Genomic DNA, 24215 nt, shown 5'->3' with positions numbered 1-24215 from the left:
GTTAATTGGAGACACTGAATTGCCCTATAGGTGAATGGGTGTGTGTATGTGTGTCTGCCCTTCGATGGACTGGCGCCCCGCCCAGGGTGTTACTGTGTGCCTTGCGCCCATTGAAAAAGCTGGAATAGGCTCCAGCACCCCTCCGCGACCCAGTAAGAGTTAAGCAGTTAAGAAAGTGAGTGAGAGTGAGAGAACAGGGAAAGGCTAATTGTCTTTGCTTAAAAGGGAGAAAATGCATAAACAGATAAAGAAAAAAGAAGAAGAAAATGGAATGAGACAAAATTGAAGAGAAAAAAGAAGGAAAAGACTAAAAATGAAGAAAAGAAAAGCAGAGTATAGATGAGACAAAACTAATCTAGTAGTGAAGAGATTGAAGAGAAGAAGCAAAGAGACATGAGAGGATATAAGAACAAGAAGAGAACAGAAAAGAAGAAAATAAGGGAACTGAAAACCCTCTATTATGAGCAGCCAGCGATGTGAACAATAGTGCAATCAGGACCCCCTACTGACTGATTGTACTCGCTGAAAAGGTGACACGTGTCACACTCAATAGCTCCACAGTATCAGAGAGAACAGAACAGCAGGATTATAACTGAAGCAGGTGCCATATATTTACATCCTCCCTGCCAATTCTAGTGCAATGATAAACTATTCTACAATATTAGATCTCAATCACGGGGCAAATTTCTCAAATTATACAGAGACGCTTAAGCTAACCCTGTTTCACTGTCTTTCGAAAAAAGCAAAAGTGTAATAAGGGATTAGACATGAAAGCAGTGGCGGCTCCTGCCAAATCTCTCAGGGGGGGCAATTGTTGCGATGATGGCCAAGGTGACCCGTTCAATGGGTACATTAAAGCTTAAATAATTAACATTTTAAGTCATCTGTCAGTTTGCCCTCACAAATAACTTTGAACATGGAGAGAGACCAGCTTTACCATTAATCATAAAATTAAGTAAAGCCTTCACACTAACAATTTAATTCAGTCTTTATCAGATAGCATTTTATTTTAGGTGCAGCAGATCCAATTAGGGTTGCCAACTTTCGGAACTGGAAATAAGGAACACCCTGGGCTGGCGGGTTGGCGGAAGGCATAGGGTGGGGGGTGGTATGTTGGGTGTTTACCTGAGCGGGAGCGGGGGGGTAGGCGGTTAGGGTTGCACCTATAAAAATATAACGGCTCTTACACCGTCATGGGAACATTATCAAAATGTTTTATTTAAGCTGTTTAACATTTATTATTTTCATTCTTTATAATAATAAATCAGAACCATATTTTAGACAAAACAACATAAAGAACAGTGCAAACAACATTTTTACATAATCCATCTTCACACTGACATGCAGCCCCGGTTCTGGACTGCGTTGCTTAGGGGGGCAGTGAGAAAAGTGCCGGACCTGCTTGTGTTACTTTACTTTCGCCCTACACACGGCGTTACTAAGACTAAAAGTGAACACTACTTAAAATAATAACCAAACACTTTCTAATTCCCACGGTAGCAGCAGTTTCCTTCTGTTTCATACACATCGCCCTGTCTCAGTCTAATCTGCAGCATTTCTCTCCCATTGATAAAAATACAGAACATCACCTTTAGTTTCCAAATAAGGAACGATTACGTGTGACGCAGGCACGTAGGTGCGTGCCCCCCGGAAGTCATTCAAAATGCATTACAGTGCCTGCAGTACGAAAAAAAGAGCCTTAACATGAGAGTCTATGAGAGCGATCTGGGGCGAATTTCAGTCAGAGTGGAGTTGCCCCAAAAGGGGCGGTACTGTATGGAACACAACTCAACGCTGATTGGACTACGATATTCAGAGACAAGACTGACTCCAGAACACACAGATAGTTTAACACTGGTTGAATGTGATAGAAAAATTTCTTCCCTTTCGCCCTTTGGTGGTGCGTCGCCCGATCGCCCTAATGAATGAGCCGCCCCTGCATGAAAGTGATTTGGAGATTTCTTCCGACTTTTACCGCTCAATAAGAGCGCTAGATTACAGGTCAGGAAAATATTAACCATCTTACTGAACGATACAAAGTCATTTGTCATTTTATTAAGTACACTTACCATCTGCAGTTGACGTCAAAGTGCTCTTGTGGTTTCAGTGATTATAAAGTGTTCTTATTATGAGTTCTTCCTTCGGTGTATTGGGGGTTTTCTACTGGGTCACATGCACACTCTAATGCAGCGGTCCCCAACCTTTTGTTGCACCACGGACCGGTTTCATATAAGATATCATTTCACAGACCAGCGGGGGCGGGAGTATTTAATATAGAATAACTATAGAATGGAAAATCAGTGTGACTTCTAGGCTTTTTATGCTGCAACGAGACACTGCTCCCACCTAGTGGTGATAAGAGACAATAACACTCGAAGAGATAATATATTTTTGTTAATGCATTTTCTCCTTTCTCTCCTTTTTAGCGCATCCAATTGCCTGATTGCGTCATGCTTTCTCTCAACCAATGCCGATCCCCACTCTGATTGAGAAGAACAAAGCTAACCCACGCCCCCTCCAACACGTGGGCAGCAGCTGTATGCATCTTGTCACCTACACTTTGACGAGTGCAATGCGGATCAGCACTGTGCACGGAGAGACACACCCTCAGCACTTTTTTCCCATCTCTGTGCAGGCGCTATCAATCAGCCAGCAGAGGTCGTAATTGCATCAGTTTTTGCAGTTTTGCAATTGCAAAGTCCCTATCCGACTTTTAATATCCCACCCCTATCTGAACAACAGGCCAATCGTTACATCTGTCCTTATATTTGAGTTGGCTTGTATAAAGTAAATTACACTATACTGCCAAAAGTATTCGCTCGTCTGCCTTCACACAGATATTAACTTGAGTGACATCCCATTCTTAATCCATAGGGTTTAATATGATGTTGGCCCACCCTTTTACAGCTATAACCGCTTCAACTCTTCTGGGAAGGTTTTCCACAAGGTTTAGGAGTGTGTTTATGGGAACTTTTGACCATACTTCCAGAAGCGCATTTGTGAGGTCAGACACTGATGTTGGACAAGAAGTCCTGGCTCACAGTCTCCGCTCTAATTCATCCCAAAGGTGTTCTATCGAGTTGAGGTCAGGAGGTGCAGGCCAGTCATGTTCTTCCACACCAAACTTGCTCATCCATGTCTTTATGGATCTTGCTTTGTTCATTGGTGCGCAGTCATGTTGGAACAGGAAGAGGCCATCCCCAAACTGTTCCCACAAAGTTGGGAGCATGAAATTGTTCAAAATCTCTTGGCGTGCTGAAGCATTAAGAGTTATTTTCACTGGAACTAAGGGGCCGAGCCCAACTCCTGAAAATCAACCCCACACCATAATCCCCCCTCCTTCTGTTCTAGTATTACTCGTGCACAAAGTAAGAAACAAGAAGAAATGGTCTGACAAGTCTGACCTCAACCCCATTAACACTTTTGGAATGTCCTGCAAAGTTGATTGCAACCTCTTGTTTAACATCATTACCTGACCTCACAAATGTCTATATTACTAAATGGGTGTAAATAACTACAGACACACTGAAAAACCTTTAGTTATAGCTGCAGTTGGGACTCCATATTATTGCTTATGGTTTTGGAAAAATGGTAAGGTGACTCTTAATTTTTATACAATGTTTTAGCTATCTAAAGTACAAATTTGCACCTAGCTTTTTGTCTGCTGCTCCTTATAACTGAGATGAATAAACCTGGTCAGCAGTTTTCATTAGTCTTTAACAAAGGAGAGACGATAATAGAAAGAAAACCAGGAATAATTACCAAAGCATCTAGGAATACAGTGACGGAATGACAAAATGCTGTGCAATATTCTCCATAGGAGGTCTCCGGAGTGCCAGTGCCAAGGGATTTTTATACAGCTGCTTCCATCAAGACACAAAACCCCTCAGGTCCTCTCCGAGAGACACTTTACATTCTGTATTCCATTACCCTTTCAGCTCACTCAAATGTGCCAAAGGTAAGTATACTTATTACAAAGCACTCTCTCAAGCTCATATGTCCTCTTCAACCCATTATAGAAGATGCCCCCCAAAGAAAGAAAAAAAAAAACACAACAGAATGGGGAGGGGAGAGGAAAAAATATAATAAGCTGAAAGACGACCAGGGTTGCTTGGGCATTAATTCTGAGAGGTTTGTTTAGATGAAAACATAAATGACAACTTCTATATTCAGAGAAAAATCAAAAATAAGCAACCAGCTCTAAGATAAAATGGGTTCAAAACCTACTAATAAGGTTTGTATGCAGACTACAAAACAAGGAAGGTATGTCTACTAAACCACTGAGATATAGGTGTGGGTAATTCAATCATTCAATTAATTAATAATAATAATAATGTCGATTTATATAGCGCCTTTCACATACCCGAGGACACTTTACAAAGTAAATGTTAAGGAAAAGAACATTAGAAAAAAGAACGCAACTAAGTTAAGACATAGAGAAAGAAGAATAATGTGCAATAAAGAGTAAAGTTTTAAGTTGACCTTTGAAGAAGGAGGTGAAGGAACAGTTGCAAAGAGATGCAAGAGGGTTCCAGACTTTGAGGGCTGTGGAACTAAAAGACCTACCGCCCACAGACACAAGTCTAAAACGGGACTGCTATAAGGCCAGTGCCAGAGGATATAAAAGAGCAGTTGGGACAGTAAGGGTGATGAAGTGCACAAAGGTTGCTAGGGGCGAGAACATGAAGGGCTTTTAAAGTAAGCAAAAATACTTTGTACTTGATATGGGCGGCTGGAAGGCAATGAAGCTGGCGAAGGATGGGAGTGATGTGGGCAGACCACTTAGTAGATTTAAGGACTCTGGTTGTTGAGTTTTGAATGAGCTAAAGACGGTTTACCAGCTTAGCAGGAAGACAGTTAAAGAAGGGAATTGCAATTTTCAGGCATGAGAAAATGAAAGCATTTACTTGCATTTTAGCATCGTCATTGCTGAGCATACTGCGAAGGCGGGCAATGTTGCGCAAATGGTAGTAGTAAGTCTTAGTGATCGACTTAATGTGGGCCTCTAAAGAAAGTAAAGAGTCGAATATAACACCAAGGTTTTTAACTGTTTTGACAGGATTGACAGGTACACCATTCACATTAACAGAAAAACCAAAAAAGTTAGAGACCAGTGCCTTGAGCCCAACAAGCAAAACTTCAGTTTTACTAGGATTGAGTTATTAGTAATGGTTATTCAACCAGCATTTTAAGTCAGCAACGCACGTACTTAGTAGCTGCGCTGATGCAATAAGAGAAGAGCTTATTTCTGTGATTGTGAATGATCTGACCTAAATAAAAAGATATATAATATAAATAAGATGGGTCCAAGGACAGAACCTTGGGGAACCCCCTGAGTGATAGTGGTAGTGGATGATTTATGGGCACCAATACAGATAAATTGTTGCTGTTTTCAAGATAGGAACAGAACCAATCAAGGGCTAAACCTGAAATACCAACCAATGAGAGTCTAGAAATAAGTATATTATAGTTAACTGTGTCAAATGCTGAGGTGAAATCTGAAAATATAAAGATATTTAGCAATCCAGCATCTGTAGAAATAAGGAGGTCATCAACAATCTAATAAAGCAGTCTCGGTACTGTGCAAGTTCTGGAAACCAGACTGGAGGTCTTCATATACATTGTTTTCGCTAACGAAGTCCTGTAGTTGGGAGGCCAACTCTTTTCATCAACTAAGCTAAGAAAGGATGGTTGGAAATAGGTCTGTGGTTCATATATAGGAATAGGAGCAGCACTAAACCAGCATGTCTTAAATATCTGGCTTATGGTTGGGACTTTAAGTTCATACATAAGCATGGAGTGGGTGTGGCTTTGAAGGCATATTTTGTATAAGGTGTAAGATGTTATTGATTCCATATATGAAGTTAAGAAAAGACACTGAGTCTGCCGTTTTTAGTAATAGTACTTCTTAATGCGCCAAAAATGCTAGTGGATTAAGTAACATGGGATTGCTATCTAAAACGCAAACCCAGTCTTCATGTTTTACCCTACGTTCAAACTGGCAGCGATTTTTTTTTTTTTTACCTACTGTCGCCTGAATTGCTGATTGCTCACTACCCTGTGTTCACACTGGAAGCATCATCATCACCTGTAAGTATTTGGTTGCTATGGAACTATTATATTGGAACCAAAACCTTGAATGTATTATTTTACAGTGATAGAGATAAGGCGGGTACCACTCTGCTCAATGCTCAATTCCTATTTGTAATCGCCACATCGCTTCGCTCCTAATTTCCATAAAGTTAAACTTTGCTTAGACTCCACCCACTTCGCTTCGCTGACATTTGCTCAACCTCCTGTCGCTGGAAATCGCCAGCTCTAATTAAAAATGAATGACAGCCGGTCGCTTTGTCGCGACCCTTTGCTGCCGAAGCTGAACAAAGGGTTACAGCTTACTAGTCGCTATGCTGATTTTTTCTCACAATGTGATAGTTTTAATATGAGGTAAACCATAATAGTTTTTGAACCAGTTAGAATCAGCTTCTCTCCGTCATGTCTGTGCTTCACTTTTGCCTTCCTTATTTAAACAATTTGACTCATTGTAGGAGCCTTGAAAAGGTCAGAATCAAAGTGGGTCAGGGTTCAATCAGATTGGATTGCCGATTGGATTGTTCAGGGTGTGTTACTGCATTGAATCTGGGTACACCTGACCCATTGCAACTCTGACCAGGATAAAGCGGTGATATAACACTCACTCACTCACTGTCTTAACCGCTTATCCAATTAAGGTCACGGGGGGTGCTGGAGCCTATCCCAGCTTTTCAATGGGTGCAAGGCACACAGTAACACCCTGGACAGGGTGCCAGTCCATCGCAGGGCAGACACACACACACACATATACACACACCCATTCACCTATAGGGCAGTTCAGTGTCTCCAATTAACTTGACTGCATGTTTTTGGACTGTGGGAGGAAACCGGAGCTCCCGGAGGAAACCCACAAAGACACAGGGAGAACATGCAAACTCCGCACAGAAAGGACCCGGACCGCCCCGTCTGGGGATCGAACCCAGGACCTTGTGCTATCCACTGAGCCACCATGCCGCCGGTGGTATAACATAAAAATAAAATGAAAACATGAAATCAGTCAATAAATAAATGGCCAGATAGATAGTGCAGTAGGTAGTGTCATGAGGACCTGGATTCAAACTTAATCTTTAGTCACTGGCTGTAAAGCTGTATTTTAGCATGTTCTCTCCATGTCCATGTAGGTTTTCAGTTAGTTTTCTAATTTCCTTTTGAAACCATGCAAAAAAGATAGGCTAGCCTTTACATGCCCTAAGTGTAGGGGTATAAATAGGGTAAGTATGTCATGCCCTGCAATAAATTGATGCCTTGTCCAGAGTGTTTTCCTGCTATTCTTGTCTGACCCCCTGCAACCCAGAGCAGCATTTAGCACTTACTAAACATACATTAATAAATAATAAAAATAAATTGAAAGAGACATGGTGAGATAAATGTAACCACTCTCTTGGTATCTTCGCTCTGAAGTACGATTATTTTCTGTTTTCTAATTGGATGGCGTCTAGAGCCATTACAGCTGCATTGGCCTTGCTGTCAGCCACATTATATTTTATAGCAAGAGGGTTGTATAAACGACAGCTCCTTTATTTATTCTTTTATTCCCTCTATTGTTTTTTGGCAGCCGTTTACCAGTGAGCAGTATTTCATATATCTCCAATGGCAGGTAGCTGGCAGCTATACAGTATTATCTAGAACGTCTTTTTTCAATGGCCACAATGCATTTATGCATCCTGTAGTTCTTCACGGTTAAAGAAATGAGGGTGAAGTCTGGCTAAACCTTTGGCAGCTCATTGTTGTGCTTTCTCTTATAATACTACAAAAAGTCAAACCTTTCAATTAATTTAAGAGAAACACATACTTGCTTAGGCCATTGGCCAATTGTATGAGAACACTTTACCATAACCTTGGCAGGTCATGGACATCCTATTCCAAAAAGTGAGCATTGTAGCATTGTATCTTTTTGTGGCTACAACAGCCCCAACTCTTCAAGAAATAAATTACAAGATTTATTCAAAAGAGCTTTGTGAAGCTAGACAATTATGTAGCAGTTTATTCAAGGGTGGTAAATGTGAGTCCTCAATCCCTATCATCACAGACTTTGCTAACAGTAATTGAGGAACAGAAAATGGCCTTCCCCAAACTATTACCACAAATAAAATGTATTTTATATCATTTTAAACATCCATTAGCAATACCTTGTCGTATAGTGGCCATACACCGATCAGCCATAACATTAAAACCACCTCCTTATTTCTACACACACTATCCATTTTATCAGCTCCACTTACCATATAGAAGCTCTTTATAGTTCTACAATTACTGACTGTAGTCCATCTGTTTCTCTACATACCCTTTTAGCCTGCTTTCATCCTGTTCTTCAATGGTCAGGACCCCCACAGAGCAGGTATTATTTAGGTGGTGGATGATTCTCAGCACTGCAGTGACACTGACATGGTGGTGGTGTGTTAGTGTGTGTTGTGCTGGTATAAGTGGATCAGACACAGCAGCGCTGCTGGAGTTTTTAAATACCATGTCCACTTACTGTCCACTCTATTAGACACTCCTACCACCTTGTAGATGTTAAGTCAGAGACGATCGCTCATCTATTGCTGCTGTTTGAGTTGGTCATCTTCTAGACCTTCATCAGTGGTCACAGGACGCTGCCCATGGGGCGCTGTTGGCTGGATATTTTTGGTTGGTGGATTATTCTCAGTCCAGCAGTGACAGTGAGGTGTTTAAAAACTCCATCAGCGCTGCTGTGTCTTATCCACTCATACCAGCACAACACACACTAACACACCACCACCTTGTCAGTGTCACTGCTGTGCTGAGGATGATCCAACACCCAAATAATACCTACTATGTAGTGGTCCTGTGGGGTTCCTGACCATTGAAGAACAGGGTGAAAGCAGGCTAAAAAAGCATGCAGAGAAACAGATGGACTACAGTCAGTAATTGTAGAACTACAAAGTGCTTCTATATGGTAAGTGGAGCTGATAAAATGGACAGTGCGTGTAGAAACAAGGAGGTGGTCATAATGTTATGACGCATCGGTGTAGACCGTACATGCAAACAGACCATTTTTTAAGCCTCTACCAGGTCTACTGTAATTGTCTATGCCTTAATTTAATCTCACTCCAATTTCACAGATCTGGGAAAAAGAGGCGATGGAAGCTTCCTTCTACTCTACAGCCGAGCAGGCAATCAGTAGCGGTAATGGTTATTTAACATCCAATTTAAATTCTATCAATGAGATGTTATTAAGGGCCGACTCACTTGCCTGCATTTACATGGCTGATGCTAATAGATTGTGTGTGTGTGTGTGTTTGAAGGAGAAAGAATTTTCTTAAGCCAGTGCAAAAGCATCAATCTGATGAATCTGAGTCTAGCAGGGTGTATCAGTTTCATAAATCAGTCCAAGTTAGTTTAACCTCAGGTCGTTACAAGTGTTGCAATGCACTAGATATCTAGATAATAGTTTCTACTAGAGATGAAATGGAAGAGAATCACATTGTCGCAGAGTAAAACGTCTTTATTTATTTATTTTTTTGCTTGGCAACCAAACACCCACAGGAGATGATGACGCTTCCAATGTGAACACAGGACGATGAGCGTCAGCGATTTAGATGACCAGAGGCGGAAAATCACTGCCGGTCTGAACATAGGGTAAGAAGTGATTTAACCTTTCAAACAGTAAATTTTTACTGTTGAGTCTAATGTGCTTTACACCGCTTCAATAAATACCTAAAGTTGTGTATAATGATGAAAAACCCAATTCATACCCCCCTGAACTGAGTGGTCCTTAACTGTAAGTTTGTGAGGCATAGCGCTTGGTCGAGCTCCTGTTGCTCCTAAAGGTTTCCCTATCAGTAATTACAATTTACAGCAGGAGCTTTAGTAGAGCAGATATTGAATTGTCTTATTAAAAATTTGATATCTGCTGCTCAGGTGGCGCAGCGGTAAAAACACACGCTGGAACCAGAGCTGGGATCTCGAATACATCGTATCGAGTTTCAGCTCTGCCTGCCGGCTGGGCTGAGCAGCCACGTGAACAACGATTGGCCTGTTGTTCAGACAGGGGTAGGATATTAAAAGCCGGATAGGGACTCTCTCATAACTGATGCAGTTACGACCTCTGCTGGCTGGTTGATGGCGCCTGCACAGCGACGGGAAAAGAGTGCTGTCAGGGTGTGTCTCTCTGTACACAGAGCTGATCTGCATTGCACTCGTCAAAGTGTAGGTGAGAAAATGCATATGGCTGCTGCCCACGTGTCAGGGTTAGCTTCGTTCTCCTCAATCAGAGCAGTATCGGCATTGGTGGAGAGGAAGTATGACGTAAATGGGCAACTGGACTCGCTAAAAGGGAGAAAAAGCATAAACAAAATATAAAACAAAAAAAGGGACAACCCATTCTACTCGACATGTTTGTCCATAGGAATAACTATGACAACTGATAAAATGTAAAAGCTGAAATAGCAACTTGTGTCTAAGATGTGTCTACTACAGCCCTGTTCATGGGAGGGTAATGATACGTCTGGCAGACGGAATTTCCACTTCTGGCCTTCAGTGGAGTCAGTGTTTGAATGAAAGCTACTATTTACTGAGATTCACTCAGTCAAGGCATAAAAACGGTCACGCTCTGCCATTACTCCACAATTATATCTGCCCATGACTAAAGCAAAATGCTTCAAAACTTTCACACTGCCATTATTTTACTATTATAGCTGTCCATGTCTAAAGCAAAATGCAGCGAGCACTCAGTAGCGTGACCACACAGTCTAAAAACTAACTCTAATAGAAGGGACGTTTTCCATAAATGCAGACATGCAGACATAACCACTGAAATTATCTGTACTAAAACAGAAATAACAGTGTGTTAAATGGGTATGTTAAAAGCAAACACTTTTAATAAATATGTAAAGGCAGACTTGTGCTTTTTACTTTTAGTTCTTTTCACCCTGATTTATTCACTGTACCAGTGATTATATCTGTACCAGTTTAACATTTGTTTTTGATACTCATCCTGTTGAAACAACCAACTGCGTCCAACATTTGAGAGCTTAGCCTTCGTAATGTTTCTTTTCGTTATATTCTGTTTATTTTCAATACAATGCACCAGTTCCACTGGCAGCAAAATAGAATAAAAGCTTATCTACTCCTCAGACATTCTTGAAGGTTTTCTACACATATCTAATAGTTTCAGTAAGTACTTAGACTTATTGACATTTTAAGATTTTTTTTAATTGATTAAAAATTACAAAATAAAATCTCTTATTCACTAATGTTTATTTTATTTATTAGGATTTTAACTTCATGTTTTAAACACTGGGCAGCACGGTGGCTCGGTGGGTAGCACTGTCGATCCCCAGGTCCTTTCTGTGCGGAGTTTGCATGTTCTCTTAGTGTCTGCGTGGGTTTCCTCCGAGAGCTCCAGTTTCCTCCCACAGTCCAAAAAAAAACATGCAGTCAGGTTAACTGAAGACACTGAATTGCCCTATAGGTGAATGGGTGTGTGTATGTGTGTGTATGTGTGTCTACCCTGCGATGGACTGGCGTCCCGTCCAGGGTGTTGCTGTGTGCCTTGCGCTCATTGAGAAGCTGGGATAGGCTCCAGCACCCAGCGACCCTAATTGGACAAGCGGTTAAGAAAGTGAGTGAGTTTTACACACTTTGGTTACATTCAAGACAGAAACAGTAGTTACTCATTACACAAGATTCATCGATTCACAATGTCAAGCACAGTCATGGACAATTTTGTATCTGCAATTCACCTCACTTGCATGTTTTTTGGACAGTGGGAGGAAACCAGAGCTCCCAGAGGAAACCCACACAGACAAGGGGACAACATGCAACATCCACACAGAAAGGTCCCAGACCGCCCTACCTGGGGATCAAACCTACTTGCTGTGAGGCGACAGTGCTACCCACTGAACCATCTTGCCGTATTCACTAATGTAATCAGACCCTTTGCTGTGGCACTCCATATTGTAGTCAGGTTCATCCTGTTTCCTTTAATTACCCTTGAGATGTGTCGAGAACTCAATTTGAGTCCAACTATTGAAAACTAAACTGACTGGACATAGTTTGGAAAGGCGCACACCTGGGTCTATAAGGGCCCACAATTCATACTGCATTGTCAGGACGAAAACTAAACCATGAGGTTCTCTACAATCAAATTGTGGCATATAATTAATCTGGACAATGATATAAAATAATATCTAAAGCTTTAAGTGTTTACAAGGTGTAAATAATATTGAAATGGAAGAGGAATTGGAAAACTGTGAATCTTCCAAGACCTGGCCATGCCAGTGAGGTAAGAAAAACCCACAGCCATTCTAAAAGAGCTCCAAAAGTCCTGTACAGAGATGGAAGAACATGTCGGATGGACTCAGATAAGTGTGATAAAAATTAGAGATGTACCGATCGGGGTTTTTGACGCCGATTTCGATCTCCGATTTCTTTTCAGAGCGATCGGCCGATGGCCGAACAGTGAAGGTAAAACGCTGAAAGAAGCATTGACGTGTGTGTGCCTTTAAGAGAGACGCTCTGTTCACAGTATCGATATAAGTGATTCATGAGTCGATTCATTTTATGCGAAGCGTAAGTTTCTTTTCTCAGTTATCTCTCCGTGTTTACTGTTATTAATTAATGTCGTGGTTTTAAATAAACACCAGCTACTACAGAACATTTTGTGTGACTCTCTTACATTAAAAAGCTTAATTAAACTGCTATTACCACAGATCTGTAACCGAGTCAGACTCGTTCCGTCTGTGGAGCTAAAAGTTTTCTGTCAGTCAGAGAAGATGATCCTGAACTATGTATGATGCACAACGTTACTTATGTTATTTTAGGTCGTGAAGAGCTTTCACAATGGTTTCTGTACGATGGTTGATGAATGGTGATGTGATGGTTGGTCCTTTGTAGCTCAAAGTCTGGATCAATCCACTGAGCTATTAAGCTTAACGTGGTCTTTATATATCACACGATTGGATCGGCTACATTTGGGAAATATCGCCGATAGCATATTTTGATTAAAAATCGGCCGATATCGATTTACAGCCGATCGATCGTTCCATCTCTAATTAAAATCATCATTAGATATATTAGTTGATTTGGCTGCTCAGGTTCGCATAAAAGGCATCAGTTATGACGCAGCGTTATGGGACCATACATAATAAATACCAAAATTAAGTCGGCTTCTTTATTTGCCAGATTTAAACTTTTAACTTCTATGGAAAGTTCTGAAGAGCAGACCTCCAAGTGTAACTCCTTAATCATGAAGAACTCGGAGATTATCTTTGAGGCAGCCGAGTTTTTGAATGAGCTACCTCTAAGCTGCAAGCAAGCTAATGTAAATTGACTTGAAATCACAAAGGCAAGGAATGAAGCCTCCACTTAATTAATACCTCATAGTGTATCACACACCTACAGCAGTGCTGCTGCAAGCAAGGAAATCTGTCTTTTATGTACTGAAGGCACAGTTGTTGGATTTCCTGCTAAGGTCATATTTCATTATTCATACACACACAGGCCTGGTGGGAGTGCAGTCTTTGTGTTTAGGTTCCTCTGTATTATTCAGGTCACATGTTGCAATTCCACAGAGGTACTTCTTTGTCACAGTTACTGAAAAGTCATTACCTCATTGAATAAATTAATTTCAGCCTCTTTATTCAATACTTCAGTTTCTCAACATTGCTGATCAACATTAGTCATATGGTGAAACATGGTGCAGGTAAAGAAAAAAACCCTTGATTATTTAAAGAGAATGTACATTTCTTAACAAACTGTTATGGGCAGTGGAGGCTCTGCTGTTAAGTTACACCGATCAGCCATAACATTAAAACCACCTCCTTGTTCCTACACTCACTGTCCATTTTATCAGCTCCACTTACCATATAGAAGCACTTTGTAGTTCTACAATTACTGACTGTAGTCCATTTATTTCTCTACATACTTTTTTAACCTACTTTCACCCTGTTCTTCAATAATCGGGCCCCCCACAGGACCACCACAGAGCAGGTATTATTTAGGTGGTGGATCATTCTCAGCACTGCAGTGACAATGACGGATGGTGGTGTGTTAGTGTGTGTTGTGCTGGTATAAGTGGGTCAGACACAGCAGCGCTGCTGGAGTTTTTAAATACCGTGTCCACTCACTGTCCACTCTATTAGACACTCCTACTTAGTTGGTCCACCTTGTAGATGTAAAGTCAGAGACGATCGCTCATCTATTGCTGCTGTTTGAGTTGGTCATCTTCAAGACATTCATCAGTGGTCACAGGACGCTGTTGGCTGGATATTTTTGGTTGGTGGACTATTTTCAGTCCAGCAGTGACAGTGAGGTGTTTAAAAACTCCATCAACATTGCTGTGTCTTATCCACTCATACCAGCACAACACACACTAACACACCACCACCATGTCAGTGACACTGCAGTGCTGAGAATCATCCACCACCTAAATAATACCTTCTCTGTAGTGGTCCTGTGGGGGTCCTGACCATTGAAGAACAGCATGAAAGAGGGGTAACAAAGCATGCAGAGAAACAGATGGACTACAGTTAGTAATTGTAGAACTACATAGTGCTCCTATATGGTAAGTGGAGCTGATAATATGGACAGTGAGTGTAGAAACATGGAGGTGGTTTTAATGTTATGGCTGATCGGTGTATGTTAAGTTCACACTACACAACTTTCAAGGGATTCAGATCGCTGTACAGTTCACACTACACAACTGGATCTCTAATCAGGAGACTTTTAAGTCATCATGGTTTTCACACATCACATCGGTGATAGGGGGTCACACACTACACGATCTGTCACCAGGGGGAATATCAGATAAGTCTGTCTGGTCTCCCAAACTACATTTTGTCACGAACACACACGCAAGAAGGGACAAGGGGTTTAGTGATACCATGTCCAAACATGCATGTCAACAAGATGCAAAGGATTAATGTTGTTTGTTTGCTGATACGCAGCTAAAAAGCAAGGAGGAAAAAGAAATGAATCTGGGTGAAGGAGTGGATTTGGCTACGCAGCCAGCAGGGATTGTCTGTTCGGCGTGGATGATAAGGTCACAAATACTGTAAAGCTTGTTTGTATGTTGATGTATTCTAATAGAAACTATATTACGCACCTGTTCCACACACTCTGTATCTTGCGTTCACAACAATAATAACCTGATCGCAACACCTTTCACACTACATGATTCTGAGTCGCTGACAGGTCCAGATATTTAGCATGCTACATATTTTTCTTGAGTCTGTGATTGATTGGCGAACCGCTTGGATCGAGTCATAGAACAGTTCACACTTAGCAATCAAGAGCCGATTTACAAGCACATAGCGAACGGCAATTTGCCTCCGAGTTGCCACATCTAGCGGCGACCTGCAGGGCAAAAATGTATAGTGTGAACTAGGCATTACTGGACTGATTCTAAAGCTTACTGGTTAACGCCCCACCACTGCCATTTTTTAATAATTGGACTGTATTTTATCATAATTGTTAGTTATTTTCAATAAAAGTGTCTAGGAAATGCCAAAAGTGAAAAGTGAAAGTAAATATATTTACTAAAAGTATATTTTAATAAAAAAAACCTAAATGCTTTCATTTAAATTCTAAGCTATTTATAGCCAGTTTAACTAAACCAGTTAAAACTGACTTTTCTGGCCATGTAGTGTACACATGTGTAAAGACACATCCTAACATTACATTTCTATGCACTTGTTTATTATGGAGTTCCAAAACCATGAGAATTATTTGTTCTGCTGCTGAACGAGTGAACAATGGTTGATTTCTCTTGCTGGAATAAGACAGCATTCTGTGTTATTGTCTGCTGCTAAGGATTTGCATAAACCTCTGATCCAATTTTACCTGTTTCACACACAGTATGACAAGAAGTCTAAATAACACAAGAAATATGAATAAATACAAAAAGTCTATTTTTTGTAAGATTAGATCTAGTTCAGGGAACCATGTAGCATCATGTTGTTTCAGTTATACCAGTTATTTTTACATTTTTATACTTGTTATATCAGACTTTTTGGTATTGATATACTCTTTAAAAAGAGGTTTTCTGTGTTAGGGACACAGCCAAAGTCATTAAAAAGCTTTTCACTTGTTTACACCCCACCACTGAAATCATAATACAGTGGTACCTTGAAACTGACGTCAATTGTTTCTGGGACTGGTGTCGAGTTTAAAAGGCGATGAGTTTTAAGGTATTTTTCCCCATAAGGATGTATGGGAAACCTGTTAATGCGTTCCATGGTCCCGTGGAACTGCATATATTTTAGGCTTATGTAAAACAATGGGGTTGTTTTTGACACGTATACACTGAAAATAACATAAATATAATATAAAAACACTGAAATACAATTGAAAAACAGTTAAAATCAATATAAAAGTACAATAAAACCTGCACTTTACCTTTACTTCTTTATTGTTTCCTTATGCTTATTAATCCTGTAGATGCTTGATCTTGGATCACTGTATTCCGTTCAGTTTGTGCACCGCCTGTGAATGCACCTTTACTGAACAGAATACAGGCTGAACACGTCAAGTTTAAGGGTAAAAATTTTGAGTTTCAAAGATTTTGAGTTTAGGGGACTTCGAGTTACCAGGTACCACTGTACTCACTTGAAGCCTTCATTGATTGGGAGTCCATCAAATACGCCACTTTTTTAATCTTTACAGTTTTAAATAAACATTCATCATTATTTATTGTCTGTAGCCTTGCAGCTGTCTTGAGGACCATCTGTAAAATAGCCCTGTCTACCATATTGTTCACACATGCTTTATGCTTCATTATACATGCACTTAGATAATAACATTGACACTTTGTATTGGGGGTAGCTCAGAAAACCAAAATCTCTGCCCAATTTTGCAGTGATTGGTTAATAAAGATGTCTGTGCATGAACACATAGGTAGTAGATGCTCTTATCCAAAGCAACTTACAGTACTGAGACAGTATATTGTCTAAGCAATTGAGGGTCAACAACCTGGCAGTGGTAGGGCTTGAACCAGCAACCTTTTAAGTACTAGTCCAGCACCTTAACAACCAAACAACATTCTGCTTAACTAAGTAATACACCAACTAATTATAAAATTATAGAAAATCAAATCTGGATGTTTCAGTATAACGGCAAACCTAAAGCCAAAGTTTTTTTTATTTAATAGAAGAAGGCAAGGTGCTTGCTTGGCCCAGCCAGTTTTCAAGATTAAATTCCAGAATCACAATTATAATAACAATTTACTTAGCAAAGAGAAACAGAGTATGTTTAAGAGATAGAGTTTTTAACTTATGTGAAATACCCAATAACAGCCTAGCTTGAGCTCATGGACAGATGGCATTACATTCTCCTATTTTATAAAGAGTAATGTCTAGTTTACACTACACGATTTTTGCCCTGATTTTTGCGACTGAAGAGAGATATCTTGCCTGTTAAATATCTGGATATCAGTCGGCCGAATGACAGTGAGTGCAGTGTCGAACTACAGCCAATTATAACGCAAGGTACAGGGTTTGGAAACTCGGGGGAGGAGTGTAAAAACATGGGACAGGGGCATAATATAGTTTCTATCAGAATACATCAGCATACACTCAAGTTTTACAGTATTTGTAACCTTATCGTCCACGCCAAACCATAATACCAACAAAGCATTGCAAAAAATACTTATTAACCTCCAACTCACTACAGAACAGACAATCCCTTATTTTTCCTCTTTGCTTTTACGCTGCACATCAGCGCACAAACAACTTTGATTGTTCGCTTCTTGTTAACATGCATGTTTGGACGTGGTATCATTAAACCCCTCGTTACTTCTCGCGTGTGTTTTCGTGACAAAACGTAGTTTGGGAGACCAGAGGAGCTCATCTGCGATTCCAGTTGGTGATAGATCGTATAATGTGAAACCCCCTATCACCGATCAGTCGTGTAGTGTGAAGCCACACTGACTTGAAAGACTCCCGATTACAAGAGATCCAGTTGTGTAGTGTGAACTGTACAGCAACCTGATGACTTGGAAAGTCATGTAGTGTGAACTTGGCATAACTGGTATTATTTCTCCATTAACAGCATCACGTCCTCATTTCTTTTTCAGCTTTTCTGATACTTTCTCATATTGAAGAAAAGTGTTTCCACAGAAACTTTAACTTAAAACATAAACAAAATAAAATAAGTAAGATTTATATTCTACAGAGATGGCTAGAAAAAAACAATATTGGTAAATAACCCATTTAAATTAATTAAATGAATTCAGTAAATAAACATTTTAATTATTTGTTTTGCGCTGAAAGTGTTTCACTTAGGTCTCCAGTGTGTAACATCCAATTTCCAGTATGCCATATTTTTTTCCATTTTTTACACATCCACTTCTCAGCATCATCATTTCCCTCATGTAGTCTTCATTTCCCCTGCTGTCACTCAATCCCACTCCATAATTCTTCCTTTTCTACTGTCTGTCTTCACTCTTCAGTTTTGAGACTGATATGAACCTAGGCACTCTAATCCCCCAATTTGAGAGAGAATGAAAACTGGTACTGGAAATGGGAAAGACAGGAGGCTCATCATTCATCAGGACAGCCAATGTACATTGATAAGAGATGCAGCTACCCTAAATAGAAGTGTGTCTTCCTAGCCTGGAGTGACAGGCTCACTTCATGCTTTCATAATACAGTGATCAAGATGTCATGTAATACATATCCCTGCTATTTTTCTCTCTGTTTCTTTCTCTTTTTGTCATGCATTCTGCTAAAAAACAATGTTGCAACGTTGCCATCCAGCTCACAGTTTTGTATTACTTGGACCAGGTTTTTTTTTAACAGTCCTAGTAATCTACATATAAAATAGGCCAGATAATGATTCATTCACAGGGTAGCTTACACCGATCAGGCATGACCACCTTTCTAATATTGTGTTGGTCCCCCTTTTGCTGCCAAAATAGCCCTGACCCATCGAGGCATAGACTCCACTAGACCCTTGAAGGTGTGCTGTGGTATCTGGCACCAAGATGTTAGCAGCAGATCATTTAACTCCAGTAAGTTGTGAGGTGGGGCCTCCATGGATCGGACTTGTTTGTCCAGCACATCCCACAAATGCTCGATTGGATTAAGATCTGGGGAATTTGGAGGCCAAGTCAAAACCTCAAACTGGTTGTTGTGCTCCTCAAACCATTCTTAAACCATTTTTGCTTTGTGGCAGGACGTATTATCCTGCTGAAAGAGGCCACAGCCATCAGAGAATACAGTTTCCATGGAAAACATGGTCTGCAAAAATGCTTAGGTAGGTGGTTCAGAACCAGCATTAACCTCTTCAGCAATTTGAGCTAAAGTAGCTCGTCTGTTGGATCGGACCACACGAGCCAGCTCCCCACGTGCATCAGTGAGCCTTGGCCGCCCATGACCCTGACGCGGTTTACCACTGTTCCTTCCTTGGACCACTTTTGATAGATACTGACCACTGCAGACCGAAAACACCCCACAAGAGCTGCAGTTTTTGAGATGCTCTTACCCAGTCGTCTAGCCATCACAAATTGGCCCTTGTCAAACTCACTCAAATAAGGTGGAGGCAGGAAGGTAGTGGTTATATAACTTTGTCACACTGTCTCTCAGTTTCACTTTATACATCCAGATTATCTGGACACCTGACGGTGAGGTTGGACATGCCATTCCAATACTGTAAGCATTCATTTACAATTGATTGTTTCTTTTTGTGGCTTGCACTCTTCTGGACAAGCTTTGCACAAGGTTTTTGGTTATATATTTGGGAATTTACCATTTATGCAACAGAGCATTTGTGGGGTCAGTCACAAGTCAGCTTGGCGCCCAATCAATGTTCATGTTTCAGGCCATCCCAAAGGTGTTCAGTGGAAACTCCACAACAAACTTTTTGAACCATGTCCTTGTGGCTTGTGCTTTGTGCACTGGAGCATAGTCATGCTGGAACAGGAAAGAACCCTTCTTAAACTTTGCTACAATCATCAAAAAAACCCATTTAGAATTAATTTACTACACCTGGCTTTACGAGTCTCAGAGGAAGCATGTGTTATCCCTGACCTACAAGTTTTCAAACTCTTAAATTTTGAACCCTGAAAAGTTAAGAGGTTTAAATTAGCCACTTACTTTATCACCACACAGCCGCTGCCTGATGGAGGCGCTGTCCAGAACACCTGTATTTTAGTCCTCCTGCGAGGGGTGCTCTCAGTCACAGCAGGGGGGCAGTTGGTCATAAACTGAGTGTCCTCTTCATCAATGATCTATAAAACAGACAAAAACAAGGTTTTGATATTTTTATAAGAAAAACACACTGAATACAAATGTTTTATTGTAAAATTCTATCTGGTACTCACTGCAATCTCCAATAAAATTATTATAAAATATTTCCATGAGTTGGTTCTGTTCCTAGTGACACAAATTTGTATGAAACTTCTGTTCTGTTGCATGAAATATTAATAACAGCTATTTCCCACTTTTTGAAAGCTCATTTTATGTCACTTTGGTTTTACAGAAGTATGAAGGACACATTAGTACCAGTTTTCACTAAGTAAAAAAATCCAAAGAGCTGTGTGCTCTTTGTCTTATTAATACAGAGAAGTGAGTACATTCACTATATGGTCAAATGTACTGAAATGCCCCTTCTAATTGTTTTAATTTATGTGTTTCAGCCACAACAATTGCTAAATCAATTATATTTAGGAAATTATATGCTGCAAACTTTGCAGCAACAGTTTAGGGAGGGTCCGTTCCTGTTACAGCATGACTGTGCCCGTGTACACAAAGCAAGGTATATGAAGACTTAAAAAAGATCACATAAAGGGCACTCAGGTGGCGCAGTGGTAAAACACGTTAGCACACCAGAGCTGACATTTCGAACTCATCGGTTCAAAACTCAGCTCTGCCATCTGGCTGGGCGCGGCGCCTACGTGAACAACGACTGACTTGTTCATACAGGGTGAGAAGCCGGATAGGGACTCTCTCATGACTGATGATGATTGATGGCGCCTGCACAGAGATGGGAAAAGAGTGCGTTGATCAGGGTGTACAACAAGCTCATGCTCAGGTGTCCAAATACTTTTGGACAAATAATAATCATAGAATTCTTGCTTTTACTCTATTATTGTTATTTTAGGTTTTATGTATTATTTGGTGGGGTTTCTTGTGGGGTCTGGAGCAAGTCAATTTTTTCCCCTTATCTTAGTCAATAGTGCAAGTGTCAATTGGGCTTACAAATGGTTTCATAGGAACACTATATTTGTGGATACAGAGAAATCCTGTAATACATCCTAACACTGGTTTAAGCAAAATAAAGTTTTTATTTTATTTCATCAACTACTTTGTCCTGTTCAGGGTTGTGGCAGATCTGGTTCCATTGGGAAACACCAGGCACATGGCAGGACAGGGCGCAAATACATTGCAGGGCTTCGGCCATCAACAAATATGGCCAATCATGTCTGTGTAGACGCCCGACCGGCCGATATCACCACCAGGATTCGAACTTGGACCTCAGTGATGATGGGCTAGTGTAATAAACAAGGCTGGCAACCAAAAGAAAGTGTTTTGTCATGATGACATCAATTTAACTGCTTTTATACAACAGGCTTGCAAAGTAAAAATAAGAACAAATCCAAAAAAACTGTTAGCAACAAACAGGTTAGACTGTCCATTTAATTCATTATTAATAAGTGAACAGTTTGCCAAATTTACTGAACACTGACTGTCAGTAACCAGAACATGGAATCATACATGTATGGTGCTGCTAGACTTTATACTTTGCAGGGCAGTGAATTACAAATATATTACACTGTGACATGCGGCTAGCTCGCAAAAGCTAACATATAAACAGTAGCAACAGTATGTTGGATTTCCCATGATGTGCTGCTGCTTGCTCTGGACAGCCATTGGGTGTGGTATTCTTATAATGAAGTCAGCTACTGGTTAAATAGAAAATAAGTGCAAATAACCCAGTAAATGTTAATTACATTTGTTGATGTTATTGAAATAGTGAACAGTGGTGATTTATAAAACATTTATTGTAGTTAGTTTAATGATTCGTGTGCTTGAGTTTATTTACCACAGTTCATTTCTGTGTGTTTGGTATGCTGCTAAAGTCTGCCTGTTTGTTTGCTCCTGTTCTCCGATTCATATCAGTGAACGATTCTTTTTAATAAAAGAGCAAAATGATTTCTTCTGCCCTGTCTTGGACTAAGTCGACGGCACAACACTAAAGGTGGTGACTGCAGGGAACAGTTTTAATAATACTGATATACGTAAAAAGGACTACACCACCAAATCACCTTCATCATCAAAAACCTCATCATCATCGTTCTTAAAATAACAAGGGATAAATTTCTCCCATCTGTCATTCTTACACAATCTGCTTTCTTATTAAAGACGTTACATACAGTGTATCACAAAAGTGAGTACACCCCTCACATTTCTGCAGATATTTAAGTATATCTTTTCATGGGACAACACTGACAAAATGACACTTTGACACAATGAAAAGTAGTCTGTGTGCAGCTTATATAACAGTGTAAATGTATTCTTCCCTCAAAATAACTCAATATACAGCCATTAATGTCTAAACCACCGGCAACAAAAGTGAGTACACCCCTAAGAGACTACACCCCTAAATGTCCAAATTGAGCACTGCTTGTCATTTTCCCTCCAAAATGTCATGTGATTTGTTAGTGTTACTAGGTCTCAGGTGTGCATAGGGAGCAGGTGTGTTCAATTTAGTAGTACAGCTCTCACACTCTCTCATACTGGTCACTGAAAGTTCCAACATGGCACCTCATGGCAAAGAACTCTCTGAGGATCTTAAAAGACGAATTGTTGCGCTACATGAAGATGGCCAAGGCTACAAGAAGATTGCCAACACCCTGAAACTGAGCTGCAGCACAGTGGCCAAGATCATCCAGCGTTTTAAAAGAGCAGGGTCCACTCAGAACAGACCTCGCGTTGGTCATCCAAAGAAGCTGAGTGCACGTGCTCAGCGTCACATCCAACTGCTGTCTTTGAAAGATAGGCGCAGGAGTGCTGTCAGCATTGCTGCAGAGATTGAAAAGGTGGGGGGTCAGCCTGTCAGTGCTCAGACCATACGCCGCACACTACATCAAATTGGTCTGCATGGCTGTCACCCCAGAAGGAAGCCTCTTCTGAAGTCTCTACACAAGAAAGCCCACAAACAGTTTGCTGAAGACATGTCAACAAAGGACATGGATTACTGGAACCATGTCCTATGGTCTGATGAGACCAAGATTAATTTGTTTGGTTCAGATGGTCTCAAGCATGTGTGGCGGCAATCAGGTGAGGAGTACAAAGATAAGTGTGTCATGCCTACAGTCAAGCATGGTGGTGGGAATGCCATGGTCTGGGGCTGCATGAGTGCAGCAGGTGTTGGGGAGTTACATTTCATTGAGGGACACATGAACTCCAATATGTACTGTGAAATACTGAAGCAGAGCATGATCCCCTCCCTCCGGAAACTGGGTCGCAGGGCAGTGTTCCAGCATGATAATGACCCCAAACACACCTCTAAGACGACCACTGCTTTATTGAAGAGGCTGAGGGTAAAGGTGATGGACTGGCCAAGCATGTCTCCAGACCTAAACCCAATAGAACATCTTTGGGGCATCCTCAAGCGGAAGGTGGAGGAGAGCAAAGTCTCGAATATCCGCCAGCTCCGTGATGTCGTCATGGAGGAGTGGAAAAGCATTCCAGTGGCAACCTGTGAAGCTCTGGTAAACTCCATGCCCAGGAGAGTTAAGGCAGTTCTGGGAAATAATGGTGGCCACACAAAATATTGACACTTCAGGAACTTTCACTAAGGGGTGTACTCACTTTTGTTGCCGGTGGTTTAGACATTAATGGCTGTATATTGAGTTATTTTGAGGGAAGAATACATTTACACTGTTATATAAGCTGCACACAGACTACTTTTCATTGTGTCAAAGTGTCATTTTGTCAGTGTTGTCCCATGAAAAGATATACTTAAAAATCTGCAGAAATGTGAGGGGTGTACTCACTTTTGTGATACACTGTAGATTACGTGGTACTATTACCAGGCACAATGGGAACCTCACAAAATTACCTTTACCTGTTATGTACTGGTAACACAGTATATGGTCAAAGGTTTGTGGACACCCATCCTAATTCTTGAATTCAGGTGTTTCGGCTACACCAATTGCTGAA

General features: G+C 40.7%; 1 protein-coding gene across 1 annotated transcript in view; it reads right to left on the bottom strand.

Annotated features, from left to right (window-relative positions):
- LOC134323518 (spondin-1-like) overlaps positions 1-24215 on the bottom strand; it is a 42998-nt gene that overhangs the window by 6865 nt on the left and 11918 nt on the right. Inside the window, exon 2 of the mRNA XM_063005053.1 lies at positions 20145-20278. Coding sequence (XP_062861123.1) covers positions 20145-20251 — 107 coding nt within the window. The 5' untranslated portion in view covers positions 20252-20278. The remainder of the gene's footprint in view (positions 1-20144; positions 20279-24215) is intronic.

The sequence above is a fragment of the Trichomycterus rosablanca genome, chromosome 11, assembly GCF_030014385.1.
Source record: "Trichomycterus rosablanca isolate fTriRos1 chromosome 11, fTriRos1.hap1, whole genome shotgun sequence".
In the NCBI taxonomy this organism is placed as follows: Eukaryota; Metazoa; Chordata; class Actinopteri; order Siluriformes; family Trichomycteridae; genus Trichomycterus; species Trichomycterus rosablanca.
This window is presented reverse-complemented; position numbering and strand designations above follow the sequence as displayed.